A 25283-nucleotide genomic window follows, 5' to 3' on the forward strand; every position below is an offset into this window, starting at 1 on the left:
AACCAGAGATCAAATTGCCAACATCCGCTGGATCATCAAAAAAGCAAGAGAGTTCCAGAAAAACATCTATGTCTGCTTTATTGACTATGCCAAAGCCTTTGACTATGTGGATCACAACAAACTGTGGAAAATTCTTCAAGAGATGGGAATACCAGACCACCTGACCTGCCTCTTGAGAAATCTGTATGCAGGTCAGGAAGCAACAGTTAGAACTGGACATGGAACAACAGACTGGTTCCAAATAGGAAAAGGAGTACGTCAAGGCTGTATATTGTCACCCTGCTTGTTTAACTTATATGCAGAGTACATCATGAGAAACGCTGGGCTGGAAGAAGCACAAGCTGGAATCAAGATTGCCAGGAGAAATACCAATAACCTCAGATATGCAGATGATACCACCCTTATGGCAGAAAGAGAAGAGGAACTAAAGAGCCTCTTGATGAAAGTGAAAGAGGAGAGTGAAAAAGTGGGCTTAAAGCTCAACATTCAGAAAATGAAGATCATGGCATCTGGTCCCATCACTTCATGGGAAATAGATGGGGAAACAGTGGCTGACTTTATTTTGGGGGGCTCCAAAATCACTGCAGATGGCGATTGCAGCCATGAAATTAAAAAACACTTACTCCTTGGAAGGAAAGTTATGACCAACCTAGATAGCACATTAAAAAGCAGAGACATTACTTTGTCAACAAAGGTCTGTCTAGTCAAGGCTGTGGTTTTTCCAGTGGTCATGTGTGGATGTGAGAGTTGGACTATAAAGAAAGCTGAGTGCCGAAGAATTGATGCCTTTGAACTGTGGTGTTGGAGAAGACTCCTGAGAGTCCCTTGGACTGCAAGGAGATCCAACCAGTCCAACCTAAAGGAGATCAGTCCTGGGCGTTCACTGGAAGGACTGATGTTGAAGCTGAAACTCTGATACTTTGGCCACCTGATGCAAAGACCTGACTCATTTGAAAAGACCCTGATGCTGGGAAAGATTGAGGGCAGGAGGAGAAGGGGATGACAGAGGATGAGACCGTTGGATGGCATCACTGATTCGATGGACATGGGTTTGGGTGGACTCTGGGAGTTGGCGATAGACAGGGAGGCCTGGCGTGCTGCAGTTCATGGGGTCGCCAAGAGTCAGATACAACTGAGCGACTGAACTGAACTGAACTGAGAGACATGAGAAAGTTGACTTGTAACTTTAAGGACTAACTCTTACAACCACAGTCAAACTCCTGTGATTCAAGCAGGCCAACTCCAGAGCACTGTGGTCCTGGACCTTTTGACATGGACTTTCCTTGAGAATGTAGGTCACTTCTGCCTTGTTTTTACATGGCTTCTGGATTAAAATCTTTGCTTGCTCAAGAAGACAAATCAGTGCCTAATACTGTGCTGGTTTGTATAGTACACTTTCAATAAAGGAGGGGAGGGTGACCTGGGGTGGGCCCAATGTAATCACATGAATCCTTAAAAGCTGGGCTTCCCTGCTGGCTCACTGGTAAACAATTCCCTGCTAAGGTAGGAGATGCAGGTTTGATCCCTGTGTGGGGAAGAGCCCCTTGAGAAGGAAATGGCAAGCCACTTCAGTATTCTTGCCTGGGAAATCCCACAGACAGAGGAGCCTGATGGGCTACAGTCTATGGAGCTGCACAGTCAAACACAACTTATCAACTAAACAACAATTCACAGGCTTTGAAATTAAATTAGAATAAATTCCAAATCCCTTACCTCTGCTTACAAGACTCTGTATAACCTACCTCCAACTTCCATTTCCACCCTATTCCCCCACCTCCCCCCTTCTCTCCTCTCCCTAATGCCTTTGCATTGTCTGTCTTTCAGTTCGAGAACTCTGCTCCCAAATCTTCAAATGACTGGTCCACCGTTATCATTCAGCTTTGGTGTAAATGTCACATTTTCAAAGAGATCTTTCATCACCACCAAATCAACACTGGTACTGTCCTTAAACATTCTATCATATAGACTGTTTTCTCCTCAAAACATTTAAGATCTAAAAGGCTCTATGCTTCTATCTGTTTGTTTAATTTCTGGTCTGCCTCATCATCATTTCCAAACTAGAATATAGATTTCATGAGGATAGGAACCTAGATTCTCATGCACTGCTGTTGCCTTCACACCTAGAACAGTGTTTGGTGCACAGCAGATATCCAATAACACTGTTGAATGTATGAATGCAGATGACACAAAGAGGAGTAAGGTATCAACTTACAAATGTGCGCAAGAGAAGTTTTAATACAAGGTAATATCTGTATCAAAGGATGAGATCTGATAATTTCTGGCTAGGCAATTAAGAAGGAGTTCAGAGAGAAAGCAGCAAGAGAACTAGCCTTCAAAGAGATTGAGGAATATTTTACAGCAGTTTTATATTTTGTCTGGTAGGTTAAAAATTTTAGACATCTTCTTATAGGCAATGAAAAATATAGACGTTTCAAATAAGGAAGGATTCATGATTATGGCAAGATTTACAAAAATTAACAGAACCAGTTGATATTTCTTACTCTAGAGAAGAAATAACCAGGCGTTATAGGCATATACTACTAATTTATAGTTAAAATTAATGACCAAAGGCTTTTTCAATTGAAAACATAGTAACAGGAAAAAAACACAGAATTTTACACTCTATAAGAAATTTAACTGTTTTAATTAGTCTTATTTTGAGACAATTTTGACAGCATACTTACTAATTTATGTTGTTAGTAAGACAAAAAACTAAAAAATCACCTTTGACAATCATTTTACCCAATTAACAAATATTCAAACATCTCCTGATTAGTAAAGTAAACTTTTTTCCTAAATTATTAATGTGCTCTAATCTGATAAAATTCCAGTTTCTGGCCATCCAATGTTTTAAGCTATCCTTCGTCTGGAGAAAAAAAAATTTTGATTAATTTTTTAAAAACTAAATGTTTAAAGCAGAATTTTATGTTTGCCCATGTGTCTTTTTAAAATTATGTCGTTTAATGTTTTTAGCTTTGATCTTTTCTAAAAACCCAGAACAGCTATAACACTGCTCCCAAAGGTACAATTTACAATACAAACTTATAAACCTTCCTTCATAAAGATGAGATTTCAACACTAAAGAGTTCAGGGACTTAAATTACCAAAACAGCACCAAATGTTTATGGTATCACTGTGAATTCAAGAAAAAGGAGCACACAGAATGAGTTTTTAAAAAATAGCAGTTTTTCCAAAACATAATTAAAACTACCATCACCTTAACATTTAAAATAAAATACTTAGATCACTTGGCCAATCATTTATCAATTTATAACACACAAATAAGCCATCAAAATACATTTGATTTGATAATAAAAAATCCAATTTTTAAATTGACATTAAAAATAAAATCTACTGTATATACAAGAATAAATTTATGGCCTGATAATGATGTTTATTTATTAGAACCTCAAACCAAATACTTGGGTCAAGACTTTTATTCTTTTTTTTTTTTTTTTAAGACTTTTATTCTTACACAGTATCCTTAAGTTCTTACCTTGGATGAGAAAACAATGACTTTTTCAATACCTTATATACTGACTACAGATAGCATTGCCTAATTCTATATTACCATTTCCTGCTTTTTTAATATCGTCCCTCCCTCCTGCTTTATGCTGAAGTTTAGCATGTAAGGCAATGCATAGACTATAAAATTATTTCACTTCTGAATATCTGAAGATAAATGTTTTCTATTACAGGGTAAACAATCCAAATTTATTCTTAAGTAAAATGACAAAACAAAATCTACCTGGCATTACTGGACTGTGTCAATCAAATCAGAAACCTCTGGGTCACTTGGACTACTCACAACAGATCTAATATACGATTCATTTTAAAGATTAAGAGAATGAATCACAATAAGAGTTCAACATGAACTCTTAACATTATACTCTAAAAGTGAAAGAGAGAAAGGAAAATCAAGGCAAACTAATAAATTGAATTCCTTCTTTCAATATAGATTAATGTTTTTAAAACTAAAACTTTATATTTACTTCATACATCTTTTAAAAAACTCTCTTTGCCAAGTCCTGTAAGATCGGTAGAACTGTAGCTTCTACACTGCTTCTCTTCTATTAAAATAGAAAAAGCAGCACTGCTTCTATCAAAGACCATGCCCCTAATGTGGGCATGCAGTCCAGCTATTCTTGTCTTTTCAAGAAAACCGTTGACTAACCCCTCTGTCTCCTGTAGAGTCAGTTTCCCCTCTTCTACTGGACCATCATCGTGAACAAACGTGCTCTATTATTACACATCTTAAGAAATTCCTTGGGACTTCCCTATAGCTCAGATGGTAAAGAATCTGCCTGCAATGCAGGAGACCTGCGTTCGATTCCTGGGTCAGAAAATTCCTCTCTTGACCTCAGCTCCCCTTCACCTCCACCCTGCACCCCCCACCAACCAGATATGACCATTTCTTTGTTCTACTCACAGGAAAACTTCTTGATCTAGTGGCCTTCATTTCCTGTCTCTATTTTCTCACCTTTAATTCACTCTTTAACCCACCCTATTCCTAAACAATCTCCTGAAGCCCAATTGTCAAGGTCACTAATGACTACCCAGTGGCCTAATTCCATTGCCCTCATTTTAGAACAGTAACCTCTTGGGAACATTAGGCCAGGCAGACCACTCTCTTCTACTTGAAGTAGATGTCATCTCTTGTCCTCTACGACATGTTCTCCTGGTTTTCCTCTTCCCTCTGATTTCCTCTACTGATTTGTCTCTTCAAGAGTCTTCTAGAACATGAGTGCCTGAGGACTCGTACCAGGACTGCTTTCTCTCCTCACTGTTTTCTCACCTACTCTCAAGGCTTTTAACGTCATCTAATGATGTTAAATCTCAAATTTAAATCCTAACCCTCTTCTGTGAATATCTAACTATCTATTTTTCACTTGGATATCTGATACAGAAAATAAACAGATACTTGATTCACAAATTTCCTGTCCCTCTCCCTACCAGACTTAAATCTTCAAATTCTTACTCCTCTGAAGATTTCTCTCACAAAGAATACACGGACAGTTTTTTTTTTTTTTTCTCTCTTACACTGGCAGCCTTGTTCTTCCATACTATTACAGCAGTCTAAGTATTTATGTGCTAAGTCACTTCAGTTGTGTCTGACTCTTTTGACCCTATGGACTGTAGCCCACCAGGCTCCTCTGTCCATTGGATTCTCCAGGCAAGAATACTGGAGTGGGTTGCCATGCCCTCCTCCAGGGGATCTTCCCGACCCAGGGATGGAACCTACGTATCTTACATATCCTACATTGGCAGGTGGGTTCTTTACCACTTGCACCTCCTTATTTTGTGAACAGTATAGTTGGAATTCATTATTTTCTGAATGTAAATGCCCATATACAGTCAAAGTTCTGAATGACACCTGGATCCAATGGCTAGATTAAAGCAGTAACATCAATAGATAAGGCAGGCAAAATTTCAGCACCATATTAAGGCTCGAGGATGTATGCTACAATTTCTAAGAGGAAGCTAGAATACTAATTCTTTAGATATTCCCAGATTATGTGAATTTTGTTCTTATCAGGCATCAAATACAACAAAAAATAAATCACTGTGAAAACATTGGCAAACAGGCATTTTCCTGAGCAATGCATAAATAATAGAAAAGTATGCAGCACCCTGAAAGTGTTAGACTTTTTTGAATAAATTCACCTTGAGATCATCATAAACACCAAATATAAGATTGCTGATCCAATCCTTATTTAAATGGGGAGAGATACTAGAGCCACTTTCAAAGACTACCCTTAATAATCTTTAAATTCTGATATTCAAGCTTTCGCATAGTGTTCTCCTATGCTGAATGGAGCTGACCTGAGTCACCAATGGCTTCCCAGGTGGCTCAGTGGTAAAGAATCCACGTGCCAATGAAGGAGACGCAGGAGACTCAAATTTGATCCCTGGGTCAGAAGATCCTCTAGAAGAGGACATGGCAACACACTCCAGTATTCTTGCCTGGAAAATCCCAAGGGCAAAGGAGCCTCCTGGGGCTCCTTTCACAGGGTCACAGAGAACTGGACATGACTGAGCACACACACGAGTGACCAACAGAACACTGCAGAAGCGTGTGACTTCTGAGGTTAGGTCACTGTCAGACACTGTAGCCTCTACCCTGGTCTCTTGGACTAGTTACTGTGGAGCCAGCCTCTGTATTATAAGGACGCTCAGGTAACCTCATGGAAAGGTCAACATTTGGGTCCCAGGATGGCCTTTCCATAAGGTTACCTGAGTGTCCTTACAATGACTACCAACTTGCCAGCCAAATGAGTGAGTGAATGACCCCGGAAGCAGATCCTCTAGCCCTACTCAGCATTTGTTGCTCATGTAGACAGAAAATAAGCAAAATACACAGATTCTTTCACCTTACTGTAATCCGTAACAGAAATTCCTCATAGCCACCCCCTTCAGTAACTAGCAAATGAGCCATCCTTGTCAGATTTTTCCCAATTATTTTTAACCATGGGACCACTTCTGTTAAAGTCCAAACCAGTAGGACTTCCAAACTGAAGGACTAGGTAATCAGATTTAAGCAGAAAGCTGTTTATCCTCTTCCAGTATCTGCTTTGTAACTTTTAAAGTAAAAAACTGTTCTGGAGCTTGAATGACAGTTATCATTATGATTTAAAATTCATAAGTATGTCATGTTCCAGAATGCTACCTTTGGACGAAAACACAAATTAGAGTTTACCACTGCTGCTGCTGCTAAGTCGCTTCAGTCATGTCCGAGTCTGTGCGACCCCAAAGATGGCAGCCCACCAGGCTCCCCCAACCCTGGGATTCTCCAGGCAAGAACACTGGAGTGGGTTGCCATTTCCTTCTCCAATGCATCAAAGGGAAAAGTGAAAGTAAAGTTGCTCAGTCGTGTCTGACTCTTAGCAACCCCACGGACTGCAGCCTACCAGGCTCCTCCGTCCATGGGATTTTCCAGGCACAAGTACTGGAGTGGGGCGCCACTGCCTTCTCCAAGAGTTTACCACAGTAGTATATATATTTGCCCATCTAACAAGCTGTATTTGCAAAATTTGGGTTTCTGTGGACTACAGTTTGAAAAACTAAACAAGAAACTGGTCACAGTGCTTACACTGTTACCTGTATTAACCACACAGTGGTCGCCTCTGTGGAGGGGACATGTGTAACCAAGAGACAGGGGTGCAAAGTCAAAGTGTGAGTTGCTCAGTTGTGTCCGATTCTTTGTGACCCCATGGACTATAGCCCACCAGGCTCCTCTGTGCAGGAAATTCTCCAGACAAGAATACTGGAGTGGGTTACCATTCCTTTTCCAGGGTGTCTTCCCAACCCAGGGACTGAACCAGGGTCTCCTGCATTGCAGGCAGATTCTTTTCCATCTAAGCCACCAGGGAAGAGACAGGGGTAGCAGATTTATTTTCATTTCGTTTTCTCTTGCAGTTTTTGATATGTATACTGCATGCCGGTAATATCTGCTCAAGGATATAAATCTTAGTCTCTTTTCCTGACAAAACTACATTTTTTAATGTTTAAAATAAGAGAAACCTAAAACAACTTCAGTACTTATTCAAAATCATGCTCATTACTTTTTAAATTCAACCAAGTAAGACATTATCTCAGTATCTTATTAGTGCCTACATTTGAAGCAAGTTACATGTTACAATGCTAGAAACAGCCAAGATGATATGACAAGAAACAATCTGGCTTTGATAACATAAAAGCAGAATATGATTTTTTTAAAGCGTGTAGGTAGATCAGCCTTAGAAAACAATAAAATAAAACTGGTGTTGTTATATCAATCCCAGACAAACTAGACCTTAATGCAAAAAGCACTTTCAGAATAAAAGTAGAATACTTCATAACAGTAAGTCACTAAGCAAATATAACTATTACACATCCATCTACTAGGCTTCCCTGATGGCTCAGCAGGGGAAGAATCTGCTGGCAACTCATGAGACACAGGAGATGTGGGTTCGATCCCTGGGTCGAAAAGATCCCCTGGAGAAAGAAATGGCAACCCACTCCAGTATTCTTGCCTGAAAAATCCCATGGACAGGGGAGTCCGGAGGGCTACAGTCTAAAGGGTTGCAAAGAGTCAGACATGACTGAGCAACTAAGCACAGTGTATACATATATTCATCTACCAGCACTGTCTCAAATAAATAAAGCAAGAGCTGAGAGAATACAAGGGGAAATATATCTACAGTGGTAAATGGGATATTTTAATACACCCTTGTGTGTGTAATTGATACAAGCAAACAAAAGGTCACTTAAGATCCTGAAGATATGAAATACGGGATAAACAAGCAAGACCTAATGTAAATATATAGAACACCACATTCATTAACTGTAGAGAAAAAACAGTATACTGGGGCCACAGTGCAGATCTCAAATTTTAAAGGTCTGAAATCACTGACCTTTGAAACACTGAGATTGTTCTCTACTGACACTGTTATGTTGTTAGAGTTCTCTGATGACATTCTTATGTTGTTAGAAATAAAAAACATTCAAAAATAACTAGAAAATCTCCATGTGTTCAGAAATTGAGAAATATAATACATTCAACTTATACAAAAGTTAAAGTAGGTACCAGTGAAAATTAGAAAACATTTTAAAGTGAATTATAAAAGTACTACATATTAAAATTTGAGTAATTTAGCTAGCTAAAACAGTACTTAGAGGGAAATGCTTAGCCTTAAATGCATATATTTAAAAGGGAGAAATGCTGAAAAGTAGTGAACTACAAGAAGTTAGCAAAAGAACAAAAAAGTAAATCCCAAAAATAGAAGGAAGGAAATAAAGAGCAGCAATCAATGCAATAGAGAACAAATATAAAAAAAGGAATCAGCAAGATTCAAAATTTGGTTCCTTTGAGTGACTACTCAATTCCCAGGGAGACTGAATGAGGAAAAACAGAAGGTAGTTTTAGCCTATAACAGACACAAAAAGATAATTCTTTACTGCAACCATTAAATGGATGCTAATACTTATTATAAATAATTTTATGCTAGTAAATTTAAAAGTTTAGATGAAAAAGACAACTTCTTAGGGGGAAAACTACCAAAATAATCAACAGCTAGAAAATCTGAGAAGGCTTAAAAATTAGAAATCAAAGTAGTAATTAAAAATCTTTCTACAAAGAAAATTACCAGCCCAGATGGCTTCTCGGCCAGATTCTCACAGAAATTTAACGGAACAATTCAGTCCTACTTAAACTTTTTCAGAATAGAAAATGAGGGTCAGCTCATTTTATAAGGCTAGTATGAGATAACCGTCGATTTCAAATTCTGACAAGGACAATATAGGCCACCTCACTGATACAAAACTATTAACAGACTATCAAACTGAATCCAGAAATACATAAAAAGAGTAATACTGTAAAACAAAATTAGGTTTATCTCAGAAATCAGGTTAGGTTTAAGATTTTAAATAACATATAATTCAATATATTAATATAGTGAAGGAGAAAATTCATATGGTAATAAAAAGCTGCAACAACAACAAAAAAAGCATTAAATTCAAATAGAACAAAACACAAAATTCTTAGTAAACTGGGTACAGAACGGAACTTCTTTAATATGATAAAAGGTTTTCACAAAAACAAAACGAAACAAGCTTTTAGCCAACAGACTTGGAGTGAAATGCTGAAAGCTTTCTCTTGAAGCCCAGGAACCGGAAGGCCGCTCGGGGACGACGGCAGCGTTGTACGTCTTTGACCTGAGGAATAACTTCATGTGTGTTTGCAGTAACATGTTAAGTTCTTCATGTTATTTTTTATATACACCTTGAAATATATATTAAAGATAAGAAAGAAATATTTGGAAATAAAAGGCTAACCTAGCCTATCACTCAAGCTTGGCAACTCCGTAGGTCCTAACCTCTCCCCCACCACCCAGTTAGGATTACTTTCACACCAATTAACATTTATTGGGCTTACAAGACATTGTACAATGTGGCAACATGTATCATGAACCTTAAAAATGTTTACGATGAAACCTTATTTAGTAACTCCATTGCCTATCATCCTATTCTAAGGAAAAAGACATAGAGAAAAAAATCCACGTGTCAAGACATTCACTGCCCACATGATAATAAAACAGAAAACCTAAACTAAATAACCAACTCCAGGAAACAATTAAGAAAAATAATTTTTACAATGGGATGATACAGTCAATAAAAATAAGATTTATCAAATATTCCAAGAAATGAATATAACCTAATTTAAAAAAATTAGATATATACACATGTTTACACTGTAACGGGGAAAAAGCCCTAGGCACAAAGAAGAAAGTGAGAGACAGAGGGAAGAAGAGAGGGACGGAGGGTAATGAAAGCAGGAGGGAAGGGTTGGGAGAGACGAAAACTACACTGGTTTTCTTCATATGATCAGCTTATGAATGTGACCTGTACTTTTGTAGTTCCTGAATTTTCTTTAATGACTACAGCAAACTTTAGGAATGGGATATATAAGAACTGACGAAAGTAATCACAAACCTAAATAAAGTATCCTAAGTATTTTAAAAAGTTCCTTCAAAGGGTAACTTTAAAATTTCAACTTGTATCTCCGTACCATTTTATTCAGATAAATTATTTTTTAACATTTAAATTGTGTTAAGTCTATCATATGCTAATTAGCACAGAGAGAACTTCTAATCATAATTATATTTAAAATAATATAACTTAAAAATAATAATTAGATTTCCAAAGATACATCATCTCCAATTTTCTAGCTAGAAAGTGAAAAGTGAAAGTGAAGTTGCTCAGGCGTGTCCCGCTCTTTTGCGACCCCATGGACTGTAGCCTACGAGGCTCCTCCATCCATGGAATTTTCTAGGCACGAGTACTGGAGAGGGTTGCCATTTTCTTCTCCAGAAGATCTTCCCCACCCAGGGCTCAAAGCCGGGTCTCCCCGCGTTGCAAGCAGACGCTTTTCCCGTCTGAGCCACCAGGGAAGTTCCCTTGTGGCTCAGGTGGTAAAGAATCTGCCTGCAATGTGGGAGACCTGGGTTCAATCCCTGGGTTGGGAAGATCCCCTGGAGAAAGGCTGGCTACCCACTCCAGTATTCTGACCTAGAGAATTCCATGGACTATACAGTCCATGGGGTCACAAAGGTCAGACATGACTGAGTGACTTTCTAGCTAGCTGCTGCTGCTGCTAAGTCACTTCAGTTGTGTCCAACTCTGTGTGACCCCATGGACTGCAGCCCACCAGGCTCCTCCGTCCATGGGATTTTCCAGGCAAGAGTACTGGAGTGGGGTGCCACTGCTTTCTCCAGACTTTCTAGCTAACGCCCCCATAATTCTAACCAGTTTGCTCCTTGACAGCTAAAGGAGAAAATGATCAACAAACAGGCTTCAGGCAATTATCTTTATAAAAACAAAATAATCGTTTGTCTCTTAACATAAAACTGTTAGTGGCTCCTTGGTTTTTTGAAAGCCACTTTCATCCTCAGGGCTGCTATCTCTGGTATTTTCTGACTGGTTATGAGAGATGTCACAAATAATTTTACATCAATAATAAAGTATAACTTTTTAAAGCTTATCATTAGAAATAATAATTTTATTGTTGTTGCTGCTGTTCTGTCACTAAGTGTGTCTGACTCTTTTCCGACTCCCTGAACTATAGCCTGCCAATCCATAGGATTTCCCAGGCAAGAGTACTGGAGTGGGTTGCCACTGCTTTCTCCAGGGGATCCTCCCAACCCAGGGATCGAACCCATGTCTCCTGTGTCTCCTGCTTTGGCAGGCGAATTCTTTACCAGTGAGGCACCACAGAAGCCATTCAGTATTGACTGAGCGTTTGTTAGGAGGCCAAGAACTAAAGGTATTGTGCTAATGAATGAAACAGTTGAAAATCATTAGATCACAGAGTTAAACACAACTGGCATTTTAGCATTTTAAAGCCTTGAATAGACGAACCCAACCCTACTTTGGATGACTTTCCATAACATGTTACAGAAAAACCCGAACAAACTTTGGCCAACCCAATACCTTCTCTAGGTCTCTGACTTTCTTTTAAAACACTCCAGGCTTTGCCTGCTGCCATACCTCTGGCTCAAGCTGTTCCCTTTTTTCTTCATTCATCAGCACCTGTAGAATGCTCACCGCAAGCCAGGCACTGTCCCTGACATGAGAGAAGGAAAAAGTCTTTTGTATTCTTTGTATCCTTTTGAAGTCCAGGTCAAGTTGCACTTCTTTCTCCAAGGGTTACTCACTATCTTCTCCATACTCGGAATGCTATTATTGTCCCAAACAGTAGCTCCCAATCTTCGATATAGGAAGCCATTTTCAACATCAAAGTGTTTCATGAATTCTATTCTCACTCCTCAGGTGATTTCATCTGGTCCCATGGACTGAAACACCATCTAGGTGTTTGATAATTTCCGACATTTATCTCTAGCTCTATCTCTCTCTTAAACTCCTAGCTAATATATATATACCTGTGTGTGTGTGTGTTTGTGTGTATACTCAACGTCTCCAGTTGAGTGTCTGATAGGCATTTCAAACAAAGTCACATCCACAACAAATCTGATTTAATCCTCCAAACCTGCTTCCCGCTAACCAGTACCCCTTGCCCCGCAGTTTCTATCTAGTAACATATACCACCTTTCACCCAGTTGCTCACATCAAACAACTCAGAGCCATCCTTTATTTCTATTTTCCTCACACCCCACATCAATTCCATCAATAAACTGTCATTACTTCACCTTCTAAATAGATCACAAATCCGATCACTTCTTTGGTCCTCCACCACTACCACCTTGCCCAAGCACGACATTTCCAACCTAGATTACTGTAAGTTTCCTAACTGATTTTCCTACTTGCATTCTTACCTCGATACAAATCAATTTTCCAAACAGGGCCAGAGTAATCCTCTAAAAATCAAGTCAAACCTGGATATTCCCATGCTTCACACCCTTCAGTGGTTTCCACCTCATAATAAAATCAAGTCTCTAAATGACCTCCAGGACTCTCCTTGGTCTCCCCTCCCCTGACCTGTCCCGCCACCTCTCCTGCCACACCCTCCTTTCTCTCACTCTGCTTCAGCCACGGCCTCCCACATGCTGTTCTTCCAACATGCCAAGGACACTTCCACGTCAGAAGCTGCTGCTTCCTCTACCCGAACAGTTTCTTCCAGATAGTTCCAAGCCTTAATCCACTTCACTCAGAAAAAGGCTTCTCAAAAAGCCTTTTCTCACCAAACTACCTGAAGTATTATACTATCCTGTTACTTTTTAATCCCCTGAATCTATCTTATTCTGCTTCAAAACCTATTAGCTTCCTGACGTGTGTGTGTGAGACTGAGTGTGCACACATGAATAACGTCTATGTCCCTCACTGATATTTAAGCTCCGAGAAAGCATAGCTCTATCTTGTTTACCATTGTTGTTACATTATGTGCCAACAGCAGGCTTTCAAAAATACTTGTTGAAAGAACAAAAAACGGTAACTGGTTTTAGTTTTGCTGAGAAAATAATGATGGAACACTACTAGAATTCAGTAAAGCTTTCAAATGAATCCATTCTCAATCACAAGAGCATTATACACATACTTTGGTGGTAGGAGTACAACGTTCATAATTCAGGGTTCAGTAACAGGAAGGAATGGGGACTTCCTGTGTTTCTCTGCTGCTGCTGCTGCTGCTGCTGCTAAGTCGCTTCAGTCGCGTCCGACTCTCTGCGACCCCAGAGACGGCAGCCCACCAGGCTCCCTCGTCCCTGGGATTCTCCAGGCAAGAACACTGGAGTGGGTTGCCACTTCCTTCTCCGCCCCTTCCCATATCCTTCCTTCCTGTCTCACTCATCCATAAATGGTTACTGTGTACCACTAAGTCAGAGAGTATTCTACACACTAAGAATACATAGACAATTAAGACAAATTAATGCATGAGACATATAAACATAATAACCATAGAATATGGCATGTAATAGAGTTTTGTAAAGTTGTAACATAACAGAGGAAGTAATCAACTTTTAGGGGTAGGTGCTCAGGGAAGTTTCAACAGTGATGACATTCAACAAATACTTGCAAAATCAAATAACAAAAGATATACTTCATTTTACTTTACATACAAAATGAGAGTATTGAGTTTGAAAGTGCTACAGTAATTTGCTACCATGAGATAAGCCAGCTTGAGAATGAAACCAAAACAAGAGGAATGACAGAGCAGAACAAATCACAGAAACAAAGCCAAGTCCTTGATGGTCTCAGACTGGACGAAGCCCTAGCTGACGTTCAAGGACAAGATCTAATCATGCCCTTTACTGTGTGGGCCGTCTGAATTTGGTTTTCTGTCACTTGCAATATAAGTATACAGATGAATCTCCATGAATTCTTTCAAAACCCAAAGCATTTGTTATTTCAGTGTATAGGGGCTCTATTGGTATTTTGGAAGGGACAATTCTTGTTTTGTGGGCAAACATCACAGGACACTTGGTATATCTCACCTCTACCAGTAACTGGACCGGACCTCACAATCACTGTGACAACCAAAAAAACCAAATCCATAGATTTCTAAATACCTCTCATCTCCAAGAACCACAAATCTATTCCCTAATATTGCTACATATATCCATTTCTCACAGTGCATGCGTAAATGCACTTAACAACCACCTTAAAAGAAGTGGGATATAACACTCAAATATACAAATTTTATATAATAATCCAATTTTAATTAGTCATTCATGACTATCTAAATGACTGATCCAGTCCTAAATATAGCTTATATCAGCTCTTGAGATAAACAGTGCTTTAAGTCTGCTACTACTATCTGAAAATTCTCATTCATTTAAGCTTACTTCTCTACACAATACTATCAGTATATGTCACTGACAATGTTGGTTACCTTCCCTGTAGCCATTCATCTAATTTCTTCCTAGACTGAAATGCCAGACATTGTTTCTTCCAGTCCCCTTGCAACTAGGGCATAAGTAATAGCCTCTTGAGAAACCTATATGCAGGTCAGGAAGCAACAGTTAGAACTGGATATGAAACAACAGACTGGTTCCAAATAGGAAAAGGAGTACGTCAAGGCTGTATATTGTCACCCTGCTTATTTAACTTCTATGCAGAGTACATCATGAGAAACACTGGGCTGGAAGAAGCACAAGCTGGAATCAAGATTGCTGGGAAAAATATCAATAACTTCAGATATGCAGATGATACCACCCTTATGGCAGAAAGTGAAGAGGAACTCAAAGCCTCTTGATGAAAGTGAAAGAGGAGAGTGAAAAAGTGGGCTTAAAGCTCAACATTCAGAAAACTAAGATCATGGCATCTGGTCCCATCCATCACTTCATGGGAACTAGACGGGGAAACAATGGAAACAGTGTCAGACTTTATTTTTGGGGGCTCCAAAATCACTGCAGATGGTGACTGCAGCCATGAAATTAAAAGACGCTTCCTCCTTGGAAGAAAAGTTATGACCAACCTAGATAGCATATTGAAAAGCAGAGACATTACTTAGCCAACAAAGGTTCATCTAGTCAAGGCTATGGTTTTTCCAGTGGTCATGTATGGATGTGAGAGTTGGAGTGTGAAGAAGGCTGAGCGCCGAAGAATTGATGCTTTTGAACTGTGGTGTTGGAGAAGACTCTTGAGAGTCCCTTGGACTGCAAGGAGATCCAACCAGTCCATTCTAAAGGAGATCAGTCCTGGGTGTTTTTTGGAAGGAATGGATGCTAAAGCTGAAACTCCAGTACTTTGGCCACTTCATGCGAAGAGTTGACTCATTGGAAAAGACTCTGATGCTGGGAGGGATTGGGGGCAGGAGGAGAAGGGGACGACAGAGGCTGAGATGGCTGGATGGCATCACTGACTCGATGGACATGAGTTTGAGTGAACTCCGGGAGCTGGTGATGGACAGGGAGGCCTGGCGTGCTGAGATTCATGGGGTCGCAAAGAGCCGGACACGTCTGAGTGACTGAAATGAATAAGGCCAAAATGAAATCTGATACAGGCTTTCTGTGAAAGGTTTCATCAAGAGATGAGAGGGCAAACTTCCTCCTGTCTTTGGTGGTTGTGTCAGAATGTGCTGCCTGGAGCAGAAAGAGAAACATGCAACTATGAAAGGATAAACCTGAGCGCAAAGGTCATCACACTACAGAGAAAGACGGAAAGCACTTGGATTTAATCTAGAAGGGAAGCCAGTCTGAGCATGAAACCCAAATGGGAGGACAAAGTTTAGAGGAAAACGGAAAAACAGAACCTCAGTCCTGACTAAGGACTGAGGACTAAAGGACTAAACAAAGCTAAGTTTATGAATAAACCGCCCTTTAAACTAATCCTACCTATGCACTTGCCAATTACCTGAGCTAATACACTTCTGTTTTTAAATCCTATTTGCATCCTAACTGATACAGGAAACGGCTATGTTTAGGGGGCAGAGCAAAATTAAGACACTGCAGGAAATTTAAAGAAACTTTCAGAGACATAAGAGAATCAGGAACTATAAAGCTAAGAAACAAGAAATCAGATCATTTCATTCCTATAGAGTATATTTCAAAAGTGGTCTAAGAAAACCAAGGATGATTGAGATAAGGCCATTAGATTTGGTAATTAGATTGTCAAGATGACTTTTTAAAAAGCAATTTCAGTGCTGCAACGGTAAAAGAAGTCAGAGTGCAAAGGAAAGAATAATTCATACTTTTAAGAACTCCATAATGGACTAAACCCTTGGAAAGATATGTAACACGTGTTAAACTCCGTTGATTACAACTCTGTGAGGTAAGTATAACATTCTGTGCTGTGCTGAGTCGCTCAGTCTTGTCCGACTCTTTGTGATGCCATGGACTATAGTCCACCAAGCTCCTCTGTCCATGGTGATTCTCCAACAAGAATACTGCATTGGGTTGCCACGCCCTCCTCGTATACCATTCTACTTTACAGATAAAGAATACAGCCTGAGCAGTAACTTGCCACAACCACACAGACAGTAATGGGTTTCAGTAGACTTTAAAATCAGATCTTTGAAGCTTAAAAGTAAATGTTCTTCCTACTATATCCCGTCATGGATCATAGCCTTGTTGCAGTAAAGGGGCTTGTGTAACTCAATGAAGCTATCAGCCATGTTGTGCAGGGCCACCCAAGACAGACGGGTCACAGTGAAGAGTTCTGACAAAACGCAGTCCACGGGAGGAGGAGACGGCACACCACTCCAGTATTCCTGCCGCAAGAACCCCACAAACAGTGTGAGGCAAAAAAAACATGACACCGGAAGATGAGCACCACCATCAAAAGGTGTCCAACATGCTCCTGGGCAAGAGTGGAGGGCAGTCGTTACTAGTTCCAGAAAGAATGCAGTGGCTGGACCAAAGCGGGAATGACGCTCAGTTGTGCGGATGTGGCTGATGGTTAAAGTCTGACGCTGTAAAGAGCAATATTGCATAAGAACCTGGAACCTTAGGTCCATGAATCAAGGCAAATTGGATGTGGTGAAGCAGATGGCAAGAATGAACATCTTACGAATCATTGAACTAATATGGATGGGAATGGGTGAATTTAATTCAGATGACCATTATATCTACGACTGTGGGCTAGAATCCCTTAGGAGAAAGGGAGTACCCCACTCCAGTACTGTTGCCTGGAAAATCCCATGAACGGAGGAGCCTCGCAGGCTGCAGTCCACTGGATCACTGAGGGTCGGACACGACTGAGCGACTTCACTTTCACTTTTCACTTTCACGCACTGGAGAAGGAAAGGGCAATCCACTCCAGTGTTCTTGCCTGGAGAATCCCAGGGACGGGGGAGCCTGGTGGGCTGCCGTCTATGGGGTTGCACAGAGTTGGACATGACTGAAGTGACTCAGCAGCAGTCCTTATAGTCAACAAGAGTTCTAAATGCAGTACTTGGGTGCAATCTCAAAAAAAAAAAAAGAAAAAAAAAATCTCAGTTCGTTTCCAAGGCAAACTGTTCAATATTACAGTTATCTTAAGTCTATGCCCCAACCACTAATGCCAAAGAAGCTTAAGTTGAACAGTTCTATGAAGCAGAACTGCTGTAGTTCTCGAACTACACTTCTAGAACAAACACCAAAAAAAGATGTCCTTTCCATCACAGGGGATTGGAATACAAAGTAGGAAGTCAAGAGACACCCAGAATAACAGGCAAGTTTTGCCTTGGAGTGCAAAAGCAGGGCAAAGGCTAATGGAGTTTTGTCAAAAGAACATGCTGGTCAGAGCAAACACCTTTTCCAACAACCAAGAGACAACTATACACATGGATATCACCAGATGGTCAATACCAAAATCAGATTGATTATGTTCTTTGCAGCTGAAGATGGAAAAGCTCCACACAGTCAGCAAAAACAAGACCTGGAGCTGACTGTGGCTCAACTAGGTCATTTAGATATGACCTAAATTAAATCCCTTATGATTATACAGTGGAGGTGACAAATGGATTTAAGAGATGAGATCTGGTAGAGAAAGTGTCTACCAGATTCATAACACTGAAAGAGGTTCATATATTTGTATATGAGTTTATTGAAAGCGGTTCATATGTTTGTATATGAGTTTATATACAAAGTTCATCACCGTAAAGAGGTTCATAACATTGTATAGGAGGCAGTGACCACAGTACTCCAAAGAAAAAGAAATGCAAGAAGGTAAAGTGATTGTCTGAGGAGACTTTACAAAGAGCTGAGGAAAGGAGAGAAGGGAAAGGCAACGGAGAAAGCGAAAGATATACTCAACTGAATGCAGGGATCCAGAGAATAACAACAAGAGATAAGAAGTCCTTCTTAAACGAACAATGCAAAGAAATAGAGGAAACCAACACAATGGCAAAGACTAGCGATCTCTTCAAGAAAACTGGAGACATCAAGGGAACATTTCATGCAAGAATGGGCACCATAAAGGACAGAAATGGTAAGCACCTAATAGAAGGAGAAGATATTAAGAAGAGGTGGCACAAATACACAGAACAGTACACCAGTTGGTGTGGTCACTCACCTAGAGCCAGACGTCCTGGAGTGTGAAATCAAGGGGCCTTAGGAAACATTACTACCAACAAAGCTAGTGGAGGTGATGGAATTCCAGTTGAGCTATTTAAAATTCTAAAAGATGATGCTGTTAAAGTGCTGCACTCAATATGTCAACAAATTTGGAAAATTCAGTAGTGGCTACAAGACTGGAAAAGGTCACAGCTTTCATTCCAATCCCAAAGAAAGGTAATGTCAAAGAAATGTTCAAACTACCACACAACTGTACTCATTTCACATGCTAACAAGCTTACGCTCAAAATCCTTAAAGGTAGGCTTCAAAAGAATGTGAACCTAGAACTTTCAGATGTACAAGCTAGGTTTCAAAAGGCAGAGGAACCAGGGAGCAAACTGCCAACATTTGTTGGATCATAGAGAAAGCAACAGAATTTCAGAAAAACGTCTGCTTCTGCTTCACTGATTGTGCAAAAGCCTTTGAATGTGTGGATCATAACAAACTGTGGAAAATTCTTAAAGAAATAGCAGTACCAGACCATTTTACCTGCCTCCTGAGAAACCTATATGCAGGTCAAGAAGCAACAGTTAGAACCGGACATTGAACAACTGACTGGTTGCAAACTGGGAAAGAGTACAATAAAGCTGTATATTGTCACCCTACTTATTTAACTTATATACAGAGTACATCATGAGAAACGCTGGGCTGGAGGAAGCACAAGCTGGAATCAAGATTGATAGGAGAAATATCAACAAACTCAGATATGAAGATGATACCATAAGGGTATCATCTGCCTTCACTCTAAGGGCAGAAAGTGAAGAGGAACTAAAGAGCCTCTTGATAAGGGTTAAAGAAGAGCATGAAAAAGTTAGCTTGAAACTCAACATACAAGAAACTAAGATCATGGCATCTGGTCCCATCTCTTCATGGCAAATAGAAGGGAAAAAACTGGAGGCAGTGATAGATTTTATATTCTTGAGTTCCAAAATCACTGTGGATGGTGACTGCAGCCATGGAATTAAAAGATGCTTGCTCCTTGGAAGAAATTCTATGACAAACCTCAGCAGCATACTAAAAAGGAGAGACATCACTTTGCTGACAAAGGTGCATATAGTCAAAGCTATGGTCTTTCTAGTAGTCACAGACGGATAAGAGCTGGACTATAAAGAAGACTGAGTGTCAAAGAATTGAGAATTGTCGTGCTGGAGAAGGCTCTTAAGAGTCCCGGGACTGCAAGGAGATCAACCAATCCTAAAGCAAATCAACCCTGAATATTCATTGGAAGGATTGATGCTGAAGCTGAAGCTCCAATACTTTGGCCACCTGATGCGAAAAGCCAACTCACTGGAAAAGACCCTGATGCTAGGAAAGACCGAAGACAAAAGGAGAAGGAGGTGACAGAGGATGAGATGGCTAGGTAGTGTCACCGACTCAACGAACATAAATTTGAGCAAACCGCGGGAGATAATGGAGGACAGAGGAGTCTGCCATGCTGCAGTCCATGGGGTTGAAAACAGCTGGACCCCACTGAGCAACTGAACAACTATACCAGGCTCCTAGGATTAAAGAATAAAAATACAGTGGCACAGCAGGCTCAAAATTCAGACTGGCTTCTGTGAGTTGCACGGCACACAGCACTGTGTTTGGCAGCTCTGGCAAAGATATATTTAAGCGTGTATGTAGGCTAGAGAGAACGAGACTTAAAAAGGAGTGTTAATGGATAATTACTGAGAAAGAAAGATAGAGAGGGATATCATGGACACATCTGGAGAAGGTTGCTCTTGAAGAAAAGGAAGGAGAATTCCTTCTTTTCAGAAAAGGGTAAGTAAAGAAATGATATCAGGATAGAAACGATTATACCTCAGATGTTTGAGATTTTTCTCAGGAAAGGAAAAGATAAAGTTACTTGCTATAAAAACTTTCATGAAGTAAGACAAAAAAAAACAAAAAAACAAAAACACAACCGACATTAAAGATTTGGAAGATAACAGAACACTAATTGGTATGAAAACAAACCAAAATCCTCACACAACTGTCTCCTGTATCCTTCACGGATCAAAAAGTGATGAGGCCTGTTCAGAATTGGGCACTAAAAAGATAAACTGACATAAAGTTAAGTATTCTAAGGTATCAATGACAGGCTGGTAAAAACTGACGACCATGGGACCCTGGTGACAAGGGGAGGCAAATGCAAAGAGCAGTAGGCTAATGAATTGAATGAATTGAGACACAAAGATGGCAGGGCTCCTAAAGAAGAGGGGAAGAGAGAGAGAGAAAACAGGTTCCGTAAGTGTGGAAGAGTGGATTGTTTGTGGTCAGACAGGTCTTGACACAATGCCTCAGGCAATGAGCTACTGATTAGGGCTCAGGACTATCCTTTCAGCTAAAAGCACAGAATTGAGAGACAATCACCTCTAAAGACACGCAGTCCTTGGGTGCAGGAAACCAAGAGCCTTCCCGGGTGGCACTAGTGGTAAAGAACACACCTGCCAGTGCAGGAGACTTGAGAGGTGCGGCCCAGCCCCTGGGTCGGGAATACCCTCTGGAGGAGGAAATGGCAATCCACTCCAATACTCTTGCCTGAAGAATTCCCATGGACAGAGGAGTCTGGCTGTCCACAGGGTCGCAAAGAGACGGACATGACTGAAGCGACTCAGCACAGCAACAAACAAGTGAGTGAGTTTGCCCGTACAGGAATCAAACATTTAAAATATCTCCTCTCCTTTTAAAATGAACAATTCTATCTCCAAATTTAAGAAATTCATCAAGAGGACAAAAGTCTACAATAAAGGTTAAGGCAGATGTGTGTCAGGAGGTAGAACGAGAAGTTAAATCTGTCAGGCCAATTGTAACCCACCTGTTAAAGATTTTTAGCACAGAATTCCAATAAGGCAACGACAGTTTGTGCTTTAGTAATTCTGGAGAGCACCTAGCATGGCTTCAAAAAAAGGATATCACTCAATTTAATTTTAAAAGGTCCACCTACTGCAATCTCAATGGACAAGCTATCATTTATATTCATAATCTCATGTTTTGCCATTCTGCTGCTCTTGACACATTATCCAATTATAGGAAAAAATGGGAAAAATCAGACATGGCAACTTCCTCCACTACTACATCCCTCCTTCACTTTGCGCTTTTTACACCATTAATTCTGACTACTCTTGCCCTAGTAATTAAAAAAGAAATGACACTGGCACAACCTAAATTTTGCAGAAAATATCAAGTACAATAAGGATCGTCAAGTAGTACTAATAACAATTGAGAATCCAAGAAATTTGATAAGTTTCAAGTTTAAAAAGCGTTTTCTCCATTTTAGTCCTTTCCAAATAAAACAAAGGGCTCGGACAACACAAGATTTTGAAGCTTCAGTGGACAATTTAGGCTAACAGTGAATAAAATAATCACTAAAATCACTGATCCTTTCTTGGGCTATTACATTTCTTACCTTCATAAAGCCTTCTTTTAAAACAGGACCACTTCTCAATTCTTTCCCTGGATCTAGTATACATATGTCCCCCCGCCCCCCCACCAAAGTTTAGAGACCTTAGACTTGCTGTAGTCAGAAAAGGATTAATTTAGATGAAGAATCACTTGCCGTCACTGGCACCATTCCCCAACTTTGCAGGAGTTCGATAGTCAAATTCCCAAAACCATCCCAGTCTCCTGGGGCCTGGATTCCCCCAACAAGATGAACAAAATCCACTGGCGTCTGGATAGCAAGCTTTTCTTTGTAAGTCTATAAGCCAGGGTAAGCTTTCCAGACAGTTAAAAGACTTCTCAAGGAAGCAAGAAGGTCGAAACCAGGAAGATGGGGAGGTGACTAAAACAGGCAGACGACCCACCCACCTAACGCAAAGGAGAGACCGCTTGCAAGGGTTGACGCTTCAGCAGGAGCCAGGAAAGGTTGCGGAGGGCGGCCGGCGCCGCGACCCCCAGCCCCTGGGTGGGAATGGAGGGCATGCAAAGCCAGGGGCCAGCCGGAGGCCTGGAGCGGGGCGCGGAGAGGGGGCGGGACGTGGAGACAAGGGAGCGGCAGAGTCCGGCTGAGCACCACCAGGGTCTGAGCCACGGCGTGGCAAAGCCGAGAAAGCTTTGCCCAAAGAGGAGACACCGAAGCCTGCATCTTCACCCACCTGCCAGACGCTCGCCCCGCGGACAGAAGCACGGACGCAGCCCGGGCGCTTCCTCTCCTGCCGGACACAGCCCCTGCCGCCGCCGGAGCTCCGGGACCGGACAGCACAGGGCGGTACCGAAGCAGGCAAAGCGGCGACCGCACTCGAGCAGAGGGGGGTGTACATAGGGGTCGCTCAGGCTCGGGAAGGCAGCTCTGTGCTTGACCTTCCTCACCGGTGGCCAACGGCGCTCCCTGGGAACAGCATCCCGCCTCGGCCCGCTGCGCCCGGGCCTTCGCCCGCGGCTCCCCCCGGCAGCGGCCGGGCTTCCGGCGGCCACACCCCGCCCCCGCGCTACTCGGCCGCCGCCATCTTGTCGGAGGCGGGAAGACCGCACTGCGCAGGCGCGCGCCGAGGCTGCCGGCTCCCCGAGCCGCGCCGCGAGGGAATCGTAACGCGCAGGCGCGCTGCCAAGGCCGGCTTCGGCACCGCCGTCTGCTCTCTTGCACTGGTGCTGCCAGGCTTAGTGGGCCAGTCTCAAACTGTACTGCAGCCGAGTTAATAGACCCATCTGCGCACCCCACAGCCAGTCATTGTGTAAAAACCTATCTGTATGCCAGGTCCCGCGACAGGCGCTGGGGAAAGATTAGTAAAACGCGGCTCCAGCGCTAAAGGTGTTCCTAAGCTAGTGAAAAAGGACGGGAATGAACGAGTGATTTCCACAGTTCTTGTTTTTACCTGCGCGCCACCTTCGCTCTCTTGCCCCTCCGATTTTAACTGAAAACACCTCTTCCAGGAAGTCCTCGCTCACACAACTGGGCCAGTTCTAACATCTTGCGTTACCTCTTTAAGCTTTATTTCATTCAACATAAATTCAACAAGTAATATTTGAGTTTCCTTTATATTCTAGATATGATTCTGGTTATAGCGATAAGGAAAATAAACTCATGGGACTTATATTTTAGGGGAGAGTATAAAACAAACAAAAAGAACTTTTAGAAATCAAAAAATAACGTTTGATAGTGATGAGGGATGGGAAGAGAAAAAAAACCACCAGAAGTTAATGTTGGGTGAGGGGTGGTACTTAGCGATCTCTCTCCAGAGATGACACTTGATCTGAGGCCTGACTGACCACAGGGGCCAGAAGTCATGAGAATCATCTGGGCAGAGTGTTCTCGACAGAAGAACAGCAAACGCAGCAAACCTCTCATTCTTGAGGTGGGAATGAGTTCAGGTCAGTTCAGTTCAGACGCTCAGTCGTGTCCGACTCTTTGCGACCCCATGAATCGCAGCACGCCAGGCCTCCCTGTCCATCACACCGCATAAAGGACAGAAAGGATAGGTGATATGGTTGCCTGGGGAGGATATGAGGTTGCGGCAGGGGGAACAGGGGCAATTTAGGTAGGGCATTGAGCCCATGTTAAGAGCTGGATTTTTACTTCATAGTGGCCCCTCTATCTTGTTGACACTGCCAGAACTACTCCTCAAACACTTCTAGCTCCTGACTGCCTCATTGCACATGCTGATTCCACTGTCTTGAAGACACTTGCTCTTGTTCTTTACACATCTAGCTTCTCATCTTTCAGGTTTCAGTTTAAATGTCCCCTCAGAAAGGCCATCCTTCCTAAACTAAATATCCCACCTGCCCTTGCATTAGTCTCCACATTGCACCTGATCATTTCTTTTAGGGCACTGAACATATTTCTCAATTATCTATTCATTGCTTCTTCACCATTCAGTTCACTAAACTGACTTCCACCAGGGAGGGAAGATGTTTAACTTACTCCATGCCTAGCACCATGCCTGGCATGAGTGATCACTCAATATGTGTGCTGTTTTTAGGAATGTCCAGTTTGTCAGCACTTAAGGCAATGGCACCCCACTCCAGTACTCTTGCCTGGAGAGTCCCATGGACGGGGGAGCCTAGTAGGCTGCAGTCCATGGGGTCGCTGGGGGTCGGACATGGCTGAGCGACTTCACTTTCACTTTTCACTTTCATGCATTGGAGAAGGAAATGGCAACCCACTCCAGTGTTTTTGCCTGGAGAATGCCAGGGACAGGGGAGCCTGATGGGCTGCCGTCTTTGGGGTCGCACAGAGTTGGACACGACTGAAGTGACTTAGCAGCAGCAGCAGCAAGTAGTCAGTGGTATACTACATTGTTTTACACTGGTTTTTAAACATAAATGCAAGTCATTTCCTGTTTATATACCCTTTGCTAGATTATAAATAAGAACTTTGGCAAAAGAGAGAGAGAGGA

At 41.5% G+C, this 25283-nt stretch overlaps 1 protein-coding gene across 7 annotated transcripts in view; it reads right to left on the reverse strand.

Moving 5' to 3' along the window:
• The window catches only part of APC (APC regulator of WNT signaling pathway), a 131706-nt gene extending 108369 nt beyond the window's left edge, over positions 1–23337 (reverse strand). For all 7 annotated transcript variants that reach the window (XM_005211202.5, XM_005211196.5, XM_010808816.4 and 4 more), the window contains exon 1: positions 23046–23337. In XM_005211202.5, the coding sequence (XP_005211259.1) occupies positions 23046–23210 (165 nt within the window). In that variant the 5' untranslated portion in view covers positions 23211–23337. The remainder of the gene's footprint in view (positions 1–23045) is intronic.
• Positions 23338–25283: the final 1946 nt, after the last annotated feature.

Source organism: Bos taurus, chromosome 10 (genome assembly GCF_002263795.3).
Source record: "Bos taurus isolate L1 Dominette 01449 registration number 42190680 breed Hereford chromosome 10, ARS-UCD2.0, whole genome shotgun sequence".
Lineage (NCBI taxonomy): Eukaryota > Metazoa > Chordata > Mammalia > Artiodactyla > Bovidae > Bos > Bos taurus.